General features: G+C 34.8%; 2 protein-coding genes across 3 annotated transcripts in view; one reads left to right on the forward strand and one right to left on the reverse strand.

The window, feature by feature from the left end:
* LOC107728031 (dnaJ homolog subfamily C member 25-like) overlaps positions 1–7,180 on the reverse strand; it is an 11,463-nt gene extending 4,283 nt beyond the window's left edge. For both annotated transcript variants that reach the window (XM_016538098.1, XM_016538092.1), the window contains exons 1-2: positions 6,851–7,180; positions 1,824–1,976 (exon numbers count right to left, since the gene is read on the reverse strand). In XM_016538098.1, the coding sequence (XP_016393584.1) occupies positions 1,824–1,976; positions 6,851–7,138 (441 nt within the window). In that variant the 5' untranslated portion in view covers positions 7,139–7,180. The remainder of the gene's footprint in view (positions 1–1,823; positions 1,977–6,850) is intronic.
* Positions 7,181–10,340: 3,160 nt separating this feature from the next.
* Positions 10,341–13,424, forward strand: part of LOC107728043 (UDP-glucuronosyltransferase 2C1-like) — a 14,008-nt gene continuing 10,924 nt past the window's right edge. The window contains exon 1 of the mRNA XM_016538107.1: positions 10,341–11,087. Coding sequence (XP_016393593.1) covers positions 10,361–11,087 — 727 coding nt within the window. The 5' untranslated portion in view covers positions 10,341–10,360. The remainder of the gene's footprint in view (positions 11,088–13,424) is intronic.

Here is a 13,424-nt window from a genome sequence, read left to right on the forward strand (position 1 = left end):
TGAAATCAAAATCGTGAATCGAATCGAATCGTGAGTTGAGTGAATCGTTACATCCCTAGTTGAATAGATGCATTTCTTTGTTATACATGAAATACTTGAATATAAATGTGTTGTTAATGAGTTGTTAATTGCAGATAAACCATAGTTCTCTTAAACCCTTTCTGTTACCAAGTATTGTGGTGCCTTACAAAAAAAAAAAAACATTTGAAGAGTCAGGACTGATGTTTGCTTTTATAGTTAGGCCAGAGCTACTAAAATAGTTTCATCAGTGCATCTTCGATTTTCTATTCTCATTTGTGCACAAACTGAAGATTATATGAAAATTATAATATAAAAATATGAACTTATCGGTTATCGGTATCTGTATCAGAATCGGCCATGAGAAGGACTTAATTATCGGTTATCAGTATTGGTTAAAATTGTTCATATCGTGCATCCCTGATGAATATATTTATATATTAATAATTGATGGGTGCACAATAATTGAAACCATTAAACAAGATTAATTTTCACTTAATTTAATCTTAAAATTCACTTATTTGGAAAGAATTTTCTAAGACAACACACTAAACATCGTGTCTTTAGGATTAATTAGGCCCTCAGTTACCATCAGATTAGTGAAACCACAATGAACATTAACACGTGATTGCACTTGACTAACATACAAGTTTTAAGAACATAAAAAATATGCATATTTCAAAACAATAAAAAAAAAAAAAGTCTTTAACCAAGGTAACTTTAGCCTAAAATATGTTAACAAAGCAGGTAAAGATAGTTGACCACATTAATCCTCAAATATTAGCGGATTTTAGTGCTGGTTATACCGGTTTCACGGTATATGACGGTATTTTTTTTCCCATGCATGACCGGGTGTTAACCATATTTTCTACTGATTGAGAGAGGAAATACTGCAGTATATTGACTTAGAATGCCCTATTTTACTGTCATGATGAGTGAATATTGTCAAAAAATACCACACTAAATAGTGACTAAACACGACCCCTTTTAATGTTAACCAGGAGTCACTCTCATTTATAATCACAGCATCGTCTGATAAAATCTTTCACGATCCGATCCGATTCTGGGAGTCACGATACAATTCCAAAACGATTCTTGATCTAAATTTTTTCCTAATTAATTCTTCTTCTGTGCAAATACATCTTTACAATTTTACATTTTAACCAGAATTGCAGTTTCTATGCTTTTTGCGTGTCATTTGTAGGGAATAAACCAAGCTCAGAATCGATTCAGAATCATTGAAGAGAGAATCGCAATGCAACGGAGAATCGATTTTTTCTCCCACCCCTAGTTCAGATGTTATTGCCCACAACATATTTGCCTTTATTGTAGTGCCCCCAATGGCCGTCCTGGGAGAGTCTATGCATCTGAGTAGTGGGAAATAATACTTAAATAAATTCCTGGTTTCAAGTCTATAGGCTTTACAATTTGGGCTTCACAATGGAATGTTGCAGTATTTGTTGCTGTGCCCCCTATGGGCGTTTTTTAAATTTGGTGTACTTCTTCAAAATGTACGTAATACAAATTGTTGTCAAAATGGATGACAATTTTATTGGCTCATATCTGCAAAACAATTTGATGAATCAAAGTTTCTTTGGCTTTTTGTCATGAGGGTCCGTAGATGAAACACACCAAATTGGGTTCTCTGAGATTTACAGTCTCTGATGCCAAAACAGATTTAGAAAAGAAAATAAGGAAGATGATGATTAAGAAAAACAAAGTCATCAGTATGTCGGCCTTTTCAAGCCAATGGCAACAGACGGCAGTAAATGACCAGAACATTTTGTGATGAGTGGTGTACTCACCTGAAACAGTGAGACTGCACAAATAGTTACGAGAATCACTATCCTAACGTCTACTTTGGGAGCAAGTCTTCTTCTGTAGTAGGTGTAGTAGTGGCTATAGTATTTCTCTGGGTGGTCCAGCATGTAGTCGTAGTCCTTACGTAATTCTTCATCCTGAAAGTTGCAATATGGGAGTCTATTAAGCTGTTATAACTATTTACCATGTCACAAAATTGCAACGGAAAGCAAAATTCAACTTTGATGCTAGTTTGACAAACCCTTGAAAGTATTTTTACTGTAAAAGCTTGAAGACTTTACATTCAGTCAGTCAGACAAACACTATGAAAGACCTTCAGGCCCTGTTTACACCTGGTATTACGAAGCGTTTTGGTCGATTAGATCACAAGTAGATGCGGGAGACACATTCTCGCTCACACCTGGTGTTTTAATCTGTCTCTTCTGTCCACTTTCGACCACTTCTGTCCTGATTTCTTTTGACAGGAGGGTCTATGGGCCAGTGTATGTGGGCATTTTCTGATCTTACCATTTAATATTGTGGAATAATAAACTCGCGCAATTTACATATGAGCCAAATGCTGTGGGTTTTTCCCCCCAAAAGCTATTTTTAAAACATTTACTGCATGGATAAAAATCTGCCACACATATCAGTCAAAATTGCATTGAAAAAAAAAAAAAAAACACTTATTCACCTATAAACTGTCAGCAAATCCTTTAAATTTTACCAGTATTCAGAACAGAATAAGATACAAATCTGAAAATATACAATTATAGAATAAAACAAATTGTAATTGCATTCATTTTAAACAAAATTGGCCTATAGACATCCTGCAGTCCTAAAAATGATATGTTGTGTGTGCACGAGAGGCTCCGGCGAGATCACGGATATTGTCCTTATCACAGGGGAAAATAATTAAAATATTCACAATAAGAACAAAACTATGCCTTTGTAAAATAAAGAAAACAAACAGGGTGCATTTTCAGCCATCTCTGTTTCCTTAAAACTGTGAAACAGACTTGTTTTTTTTTTCTTTTGTTGATTTGTTAATTATTTAACTGAAACATATTTTGTGTAGGCCTATTTATTTTATTCCTATCATCTGTCATTTTATTCAGTTTTTCTCTGTTTTCTCTAGTGTTAATTTTGTCAGCTATTTTTAATTTAGTCTTAGGTCCTGTGTCAAATGTAACTTTTAGTTTTTATCATATTTAGTCCTGTTTTAGTCAAGTTTTAGGCCTAGTCAACTAAATGTCTGAGAATTTTAGTATAGTTTTAGTCAGTGGAAACTTGCAAATTTTCGTCATATTTTCGTCTTACTGTATAATGGTTAAAATTATGAAAAAATATACTGTATTATTTTGCTCAATTTTAATTGCAATGACTGTTGTCATTTGGGAAATTAATTTCTACATTTCATCAGAAGTTGCTCTTTCACCAATAAGCACAAATCAATAGAATATCGACTCATATGCATGGTTTAATTTACCTCATCTAACGTTAGTGTACAGATTTATAACAAGAAATCAATTAGAGGCTAATAAAAACCAAAGACTTCAGATAGACACTCGCCCTGTCTGCGTTATGAAAACTGGTGTAACAAAAACCTACTCTTAAATATTATAACAGAGAAATTCTTAATAGTAATTCCAATAATTCTAAATTGCATTATCGACTCATATGCATGGTTTAATTTACCTCATCTAACGTTAGTGTACAGATTTATAACAAGAAATCAATTAGAGGCTAATAAAAACCAAAGACTTCAGATATACACTCGCCCTGTCTGCGTTATGAAAACTGGTGTAACAAAAACCTACTCTTAAATATTATAACAGAGAAATTCTTAATAGTAATTCCAATAATTCTAAATTGCATTAATGTTTCTCTTTTGAAACAACGGCAAAAAGACTTATTGCTGCACAGAGGTTGCGTAAGTAACGTTACAATCCACAACCACTATCGCAAACAATACAGAACACAGACAGAACACAGACTGGCTGAATGACACTTTCAATTAAGCAGAATACCTCAAATGGAGATCGCTGAACTCTAGCTTACTTGTACAGTACTGTATGTCGTGTTTTCAGATCACGGCCCCTCCGCAGAGAGAGCGCGTGTGAATGGTTGGCAGATTGCATAAAGCAAAAAGCCGGCCAGAGTACGTATCTGTTTAACAGAAAAGCTCTGATTGGGGGATTTGAGGATATCTGGCAACCGCAAACATGAACGCTTGCGTAATAGAGTCTTGTACAGCAGTCTGAAATGTTTTGGCTCCACATTTTTCAACGAAAATAAAAAGGTTTTGGTAAAGTTTTTATTTTTTTAACTACACATTTTAGTCTCGTCTTTTTTCGTCAACGATATTGCATGTTGATATAATCTCTGTTATCGTTTAATGACCTTATTATCGTCTCGTGTTCGTCATAGTTTTCATTAACGAAGTTATGCACATGCAAAACTAAACCACTGAAAAGAAAAACATTTATTTTTAATGGGTCACTTACACTTACCCATTGTCATTTAAATTAAAATTCCAATTTTTTCTCGGTTAATGTATAGGAAATTAACATGGTAATATTTAAGAATTAGCACAGTCAGCGGAGAGTAGGCGGTCTTTAGTGTCTGTTCGACCGCATGAGTCCACACTACGAGCGCAATCTGGTAGAATGCGTTTTCGACAACCTCTGGAAGTGGTCTAAAGTGGACAAGTTCAAAACATTTTAGACTCTGTTCAATTCTATTCAATTCAAGTTTATTTGTATAGCGCTTTTCACGATACAAATCGTTGCATAGCAACTTTACAGCAAATTAGGTTTCTACAATATTTAGTAGTAGCTTCTAACCTGTATTCTAACTCTGTTCACACCTGTATTTAGTGCTGTCCACTTGTGATCGGATCAACGAAAATGCATCTTAGTACCAGGTGTAAACAGGGCCTCAGATCAAGATAAAAGTCATAGCAAAACAGCACCAGGGTTTGTACAGCATCATGTATTTAGCCTGCAAGCTCTAGGAAGAGTTATGTATAGACATGTAGAACTTTACAAGAATAAGAACAATACGTTTAACTTTAACAGAGAAATGGGTTCAATCTGACTTTTGACCTTTCACTTTTCAATCTATTGGGGCAGTGCCCAGTGAAAAAGGTTTAAACCACACTTCAGTGCTTAATGATAGTGTTAATTCAATCAGAATCACTAAAGTTTCTATAGTTTCAGTAGATGTAAGTGAGCTTTGTTCATATTATGATTTTAAATTGTAATTTTGGCCACTCCTAATGGGTCATACATTGACACCTAAGCAGCTGAAGTAAATAAGATAGAAAAACACACTCAGGATGTGCATTTAATGCATGAACAGAGCAATAACGTAATGTAAGTGTCTAAAATGCAATAATGCATGCACATGGTTCAGTTGAATGATAGAGGTTAGCCTCTTTAACTTAATGCTGTAACTGACAAGTTACGCAAGAAAAATCGCAGACGATTTTATTGCGCGATTCTGAAATCGAAGAAATCGTTCGCGATAATGACAGCTGTTTGCATAGCTTCTCAGTGAACTACGGCTCTGTGAAGTAAATGCTGCTCCATCTGAAAGCATGTGAAAATACCACATTTAATAACATATTTTTACTCCAAACTCACTTCATAACGTCAGTCGAGTGTTTGAAATAAATCCTTCTGTGAGATGATGTGGCTTCTTACACAGAATAAGGCACGCAACATATTTCATAGTATTTAAGCAGTGATAAAGGCATTGCATTATAAATATACTTTATTTTAATGAAAATTATAATAATAAGAACTCAGATAAACCGTATATTGCCGTAGTCGTGTGTTTATTATTCACGTTGAATCAATGAAAGCAGTTGAATCTTCTGTTTATTCAGCTGCAGCGATGGGTTTCTTCTGCGAGGCGTATTTGGAGTTTCAGCGCGAGAGCGCCCTCTGGCCTTTGGATGGAGATTTACTGCTGATCACAGAACCGTGCTTCACTGAAAGATACGCATGACAATCGCAGCTTCTGTCGAATCGCGATCTCGATTCCATTTCGATTTATCGTGCAGCCCTACTAGTTAACATAAATTAAAGATTTTAAAGCATCTTTTTTGCTATATTTTAATATTAAAATAAAGTGAAGTAACACTTCATTTGAGAACTGATGAGAACTAACATGATATAACAATGGACAAAAGTTCCCTGTTTGGGTTATAACTGGCTCTTCTCCAATTGACGAAGACTTCTTTCAGCACGGTTCCACTCTTTTGGTTGTCAAGATTTTTGTATGGATATATATTTTGTTTTAAAAATTGGTTATTTATATGCATTTTTTTTCTCTTTCTCTCTCTCTTTCTATTTTTTATTGATTTTTAATTTTAATTTGATTTATTTACTTATTTACTTATTTATTATTATTTTTATATACTTACTGTTGTAAAGCTGATTGTCTGCGTTATTCTGTACGTTTAAACAATACAAAAATCAACAATAAAAAATGTATTTAAAAAAAAATTATTAAAAAAGAAAAAAAACAATGTACAAAAGTTTATATTTATAGTTCAACATTAACCAAGATGATTCATGATGCCTAATTTAGTATGTAGTACAGGTTAAATGTGTAATCTATACAACTTTGTTTAGAATCACAGAATCATAATTTATATTATGCACGCCAAAAGCATAAAACTTCGCCCCACCACTTTTGGAGTAGCAGTGCCACTCTTGACTAGATAGGTGAAGTTTGTTGTAATAACATATTATATTATATTATTATAACATATTATATTTCTAAGCACCACTTATTAAAATATTAATAAAGTCAGTAGCTGCAATAACAATCAGTAGGTTGCAATAATAACATCAGCATACCATTAATGCATTCTGAATTAATGCAACTGAAAAATCCACCTCACCCAAGCTTTTACGTGAATTTTAAGTTTATACACAACACAACTGAATGAAACCGTTTGCTAATTCAAAAATCTGCTAACAAGAACGGCATGGAAACGGGCGCTTGTTTTCAGAGTTACCTTGAGTGTCTCGTAAGCGGTCGCGACGAGCAGAAACTTTTGCTGCGCGGTTTCGCGGGAGTCGTCGCTCTCTCCGGGCTGGTATCTGTCCGGGTGATATCTCCGGGCCAGCTGGCGGTACGCGCGTCCGACCTCCGCTTTACTGGCTTCACGCGAAACTCCCAGCACGTCGTAACAACTCTGAGTCCCGCAGTACAGTCCCTCAATGAGCGCGGAGACCGCAGGAAAGCCCGAAATAAAGACGAGACAGATGCATAAAGTGAGTCTCGGCTCGATGGACGCGGCCATGTCAGCATTCTGAAGCTGCGGTCGCGCTCTGATGACGCAACGTAGGACGTACACGTGTTGAACAAGATTCAAAATGTATTCCTAATAATATATTTAATAGGGTAGGTGGCCTTTCTTTTTTGATGAAATGCAATTACTCCACTGGTAAATTACCTATTAAACTGGCTAGATTTCATCAACAAGCTTTGTTAGCCTGGAAACTGGTTTACAACCACAACTTTTCCCCCCACAAAAACATCTTATGGAATAATTTGGTTATTAAAATTAGAAATAGATCAGTCTTTTTTGATAAATGGTTTAATAAAAACATAATTTGTGTTGCTGATTTATTCAACTCTAATGGGGATTTGTTATCTTCCGTTTAAAGAATTGAACTCTGTTATAAAGGCGATTCCTGATGGATTAATATGTCTGATGAAAGCTTCCCTCACCCATGAGTCATGCTCAAAACAACTTTCACAGTTATGTTTGGGAGGCGTTTCGCATTTAAGTAAAGAATGTAATAATACATTTATTCGTCAACTTTCTCAATCTCGAAACTCAATTTCTCCAAAAGGGAAATTTTTTTGGGGTTCTAAAATAGATAACATTCAATGGAGGAAAACATGGTTATTACCATATAAATACTGTATACTCAAATAAAGTGAAAGAAGTGCATTTTAAAATTTTGCATAATATATACCCTTGTAACGCTGTTGTGTCGAAATTTTGTGATGTAGCTGATATATGCACCTTCTGTAAAAAAGAAAGTGAAGATATTTGTCATTTATTTTTCTCTTGTAATGTTTCATCACTTTTCTGGAAAGATTTGAGTTCCTATTGTTTTTCTAAAGTTAATATGAACTGTAATTTACACATTAAGGATGTTGTTTGCTTTTTTGAAAACCAAAACAAATCTTTAGAATCTGCTGTTAACTTTCTTATCCTTGTGGCAAAATTCTATTTTAACAAACAAAGGTTTCTTAAGAAAATACCTACTTTTATAGATTTCTTATGTGAAGTAGAACATTTAATTAAATCACTAAGAGTAATAAATAACAAGCTTGTTTTGGTGTGTTTTTTTTTTTTTTTTAAATCCTCTTTTCTTTATTTGTTCTACTCCTGCTTTTCTTTATGTTCATAAAAAAGCCATTTAAATGCATCTTTCTCTTTTAACAGTCATTGACAACTTTTTTTTTCTTCTTCTCTTCTCTTCCATAAGTTCAGATGACATTGGATATATTGTTGATACATTATGTATAATGTATGCAAAGTTGTATTTCATTAATGGCATCTCTGAATTGTTTGCAATAAAATAAAAAATAAAAAAGGTTCAAAATCACTCTTTAAAGGATATTATTGTGTACTATGAAAACAATGTTAACAAAGGTCTTGAATACATTGTTAATTTATTCATATTGCTGGCAAAATTGTATATACATAAACTAAAATGCTTAAATTCATCCCCAATATTTAAGGTATTTTTAGTGGAATTTGATTGTTTTATATCTTCTCTGAAATTGTTAAAAAACAAAAAGTCATTAACATGTTTAAAATATTATGACATTATTTTCAGTTCCCGTTACTAATTAATGTCACACTTTGTATAGCACTGACTGTCTTATGCTATGCTCTGTTTGTTATTTGTTCTATTTTAATAAAAAAAAAAAAAGGTTCTAAATCACTTGAGTGTGAAATTGTCCAAAACTTTTGGATGGAATTGGCAAAATAAATTTTTTATTTAGTCAAGGTTAACTAAGTTCTTACATTTAAGGATATTGTTGTGCATTACGAATATAAAACTAACAAAGGTCTTGAATACAATGTTAATTTATTTATATTGCTGGCAACATTTTATATACATAAGCAAAAAAAAATTTGTATTCATTGTTCATGTTGTTTATTGTTGAATTTGATTGTTTTATGTCTTTGAAATTGTTAAAAATATATATTAATATTAACATTAATATGTTTAAAATATTATGATAGTATATCCGGATCCCCTGTTACCACTTAGACTATTGTTTTAATGATATGCTTTGTTCGGTACTTGTTTCTCCCTTCAAATAAAAAAATAAATAAAATTAATTAATTAATTAAAAAGAAAATCACATATCGCACTGCCACATTCTATCTCATTTGAATGCAACTGCTATCAACTGTATTTACTATATGAGTGATTGTTGAATGTACAGAATGATTGTTTTGTACACCACAATGAATTTATGATAATAAACAGGTAGGACTGTAAAACGCTTTCTACTCGTATAACATTTTATGCCCTCATGTTTATTTATGTGGTGAAAGACTGTGTAATTAGTGATATGACTGTACATTATGCCTTAAATGTCCATCTTGTCTGAACTTCATCTAGGCTCAAAGGCAGGGCCGTTTCTAGCCAATTTCTAGCGAAATCCCTATTGCCCCCCCCTAGCTTTATTGCATGGCAAAAAAAAGTGTTACCTTGCCAAAGCACTGACAGAGCCCACTGATCTAATGGCGTTGTTGAGCGCTCCAAATGCAAACTTTGCATGCAACAATCAGGCAGCAATTGACAGCACTCTGATCTAGTGGCATACAGGCATCGTCAGATTGACAGTACTCTAGCCCAATAATGTTGGGGGATCCAGTGGGAGCGGCAGTCATATTTCAGGGTGACCGTGCCACTCTTTATCACAACCCTGCTAAAAGTGCCAGTACGTGCGCTCATTGGCGCCCCTTCAGCTGGTGGCGCCCTAGGCGACCGCCTAGCTCGCCTATGCCTAGAAACGGCCCTGCTCAAAGGCGTTTGTTAGGAACTGGTTTTCTTTGTGGAAGCTTTGCATTTAAAGAGCTAACAAAATATTTTAACTCAAATCAATATTTTGTGTGTAATTATTTACGTATGTGGCAAGTAGCCATGTAACAAGCAGGATAATGTACATTCAGCTGGTTGTGTTATTGCAGAATAAACCTCTTCAGGGTGATGCAAGAGCCCTCCGCTTTAAGCTGGGGTCCTGATCACCCTGTTGGTGTTTATTCTGCGATAACAACCGCTGGATGTACATTATCCCTACAAATAATCAGTCTGTAACTCATCAGTCTGTCAGTCTTTACCTTCTATTCCATTGAAACTAAAGAACGCCCAGACTGAGTAAGACCTTCCCCGTTATTTGATTGCATAACGTGTGCGTGTCCAGGCAGCAGTAGCTCCTCCTCCGCATGCTTGTTCAGCATGTACACAGAGTGTTGTCCACTGCTGTCATGAGTCCCAGAGGAAGCGCCGGTCTTTTCCTGTTAGTTCTGCTGAACCTGAACCTGCAGTGTGTGTCAGGAGGTAAGGTCATCGTCTGGCCTTCCGAATTCAGCCACTGGCTCAATGTAAAAGTCATCCTGAATGCACTGATCGCAAGAGGACACAATATTACAGTGGTGACCCACACAGCTACACCATCTGTTAACACCACCCCATCTGTGGGCTACAATGTGGAGATTCTACAGGTGCCTCACACAAAGCAGGACATCCTGGAGAATATGGAAAGGATGCTGAAATACTGGACTCATGATCTACCCAATGACAACCTCATCAAGGCTTCAATGAAGATCAAGGAGATGATTGACATAGGCACAGAACAGAATCAAGCCGTGTGCAATGCACTCTTTGCCAGAAAAGACCTGCTGGAGAAGTGGAGAAAAGAGAAGTTCGACGTCTTACTTGCGGACCCCCTTTTCATGTGCGGGGAGCTGCTGGCACAGAAGCTGAACCTACCGTTAATTTTCAGTCTCAGGTTTTCATTTGGTAACACTGTTGAGAGGCTCTGCGGCCAACTGCCGGCACCGCCATCCTACGTCCCTGCCGTCGTCTCTGAGAATACAGATGAAATGGATTTCTTGCAGAGACTGAAAAACTTCCTCTTTTATGGCACACAGGATGTCCTGTTTTATCTAGTGACTAAATCAAAGTGGGATCACTTTTATACGCAAGTCATGGGTAAGTACACTTACAATTCATTGCAATGAAAAAGGCCTTGTTCTGTATTAGATGCAGTAGATCATAAATGTATTTTTTTATATGTGTAAATCTGGTATACATAAACACATATATTAGTTGTTGCACATCTTTTTACTCAAGTGAGCACTGTTTTATACCGTCTATGGTGAGCACATTTAGGCCTAAATTTAACATTGGTGTATTTGAATTGCATATACACTTTCCGTCAGTTTGGAGCAAACAGTTTTAACATAAACTAGATTGAAAAGTTTGTAGACAAACTTTAAGTTGGCTTGAAAAAGCCTAGCTAGAAAGTTAAAAAAAAAAGTTTTAAAAGCTTGCAGTCTGAAAGTTTTCAGTTTGAAGTAGTTTGAAAGTTAAAATAGTTTTAAAGATTAAAGTTTGCATGTTTTCAAGGCAATACAGTCTATCAGAAAAACAGATAGGTATAAAACATACATGTTTTTAGCATGATTAGCATGATACTAGCATGTTGCTAGCATGATTAACATGTTACTAGCATGTTTCTAGCATGATTAGCATGTTTCTAACATGGTTAGCATGTTGCTAGCATGACTAGAAAATTGGTAGTCTGGTTTACGAAAACCGTAAGCCGGATCAGTTAGAAAAGATATAGCAACCCAAGTCAGACCAGTCTGAAGGTCTGGGCCGAGTTTGGTGGTTGTAGCTTTAAAGGTCTAGGAGGAGATACACTTTAAAATTTGGTCTCAGAAGAAGAAGAAGAAGAAGTTTAAATTTTCAGTAATTAAACTAATAAACTTAATATGCATATTTGTCACAGGAATGTAACAGGTAAGATTTCTGTAATAGTATAATAAACAAATGCATTTTAAATACACAAAAAAATCGGTTTATATATTTATCATCAATAAATCTCATACGTTTGAAATAACTGAATATCGCTTTTTCCACAGCTAGCCATATTGTAACCATGTTCATACTTTTTTAACTGAATAAATGTAATTGTTTTCACAATGAACAGACTTATGCCAATTCTAAGCAATTTGAATAAATGCATTTTGATATGTAATATGTATATAATAATTGATATATAATAAATTATTAGTAAATAAACTCTGCCCTTTTGTCAGAAATTCAGTTCAGAAGTTCAAAAGTCCTGTGTCTCACCTGTTACATTTAAGTACTGTATTACTGACAAATATGCACTACATTAAGCTTATTACTTTATGTTGTAACTGCAATCCAAATGGATGGAAAATGTATATGCAGTTGAATTTACATATATTAGAGACATACCTTATTGACACATGAAAGGCTGCTGAACATTTTCACCTTTCTGGCTTAGATAAAATACATTAAATTAATTACACTTTGACCTTTTGTGATCACATGCCCTTATTGAAGTGCACGGATGAAGAAAAACACACTTCTGATCCTTGCACTTCAACAACATGCATTAACTACAAAGTCTTGTCAGCAAACCCATGCGTGTTCTCAGTGTTCTCTGATTGGTTAAAATAGCTCAGGCCATTCCTTGGACTCTTTTATTGTTTTTCAGAAATATTCACCTAGTTATAAAGAATATAAATCTGCCATGAAGAAAACAATGTTTAAACTTTTATGTAATGATGTGTGATATAATTTGCTCATAAAAACACAAGCAAGAGTAAACAAGCTCTTGGGTAATTGCACTTTTGACTCCTTTTGAACCTCATAGTTACCAAGATATTGTCTCTCTGATAACAATAGGATGAGTCTCCCTTTAACATAAAACTTAATGAATCCATTCGAAATATCTGTATTCCTCTATGAACAGCTATTTTTCATTTCAGTTCAAAACTTTAACCAGCCAAGGTCATTTAGAAAAAAAAAAACATATGAAATTTTGTAATCTATTTGCTATGAGATCAGATTGTGACCCAAAACTCTATAATAAAACTGGTCATGCTTGAAATAACAAAGTTATTGAGACACGGTATTTTCCCTTTTTGAGCCACACCATTGTTTGCTTAACTCCTGTTCTGAGTCAGTGTCATATTACACTCATACAAAGAACTAGATAATACTAAGGCTTTACAACTGGTCTTAAGCATGAACAAACAAATTCTGGGTCACTAGTAAAACAGGCAACTCTGGCAAAAACGTCCAACATTATTTTTAAATTCTACAAACATAATTACAGCAAGATTCCATTTGAGAATATGTTGTTTTATTTCTACAGTTCTGACCAATAAACAAACTGAAAAACATGAGCTAGACCAGGGGTGTCCAAACTCGGTCCTGGAGGGCCGGTGTCCTGAAGAGTTTAGCTCCAACCCCAATTAAACACACCTGAACCAGCTAATCAAGCTCTTA

The sequence above is a fragment of the Sinocyclocheilus rhinocerous genome, unplaced genomic scaffold (assembly GCF_001515625.1).
Source record: "Sinocyclocheilus rhinocerous isolate Xijiao unplaced genomic scaffold, SAMN03320098_v1.1 scaffold1364, whole genome shotgun sequence".
Taxonomy (NCBI): domain Eukaryota; kingdom Metazoa; phylum Chordata; class Actinopteri; order Cypriniformes; family Cyprinidae; genus Sinocyclocheilus; species Sinocyclocheilus rhinocerous.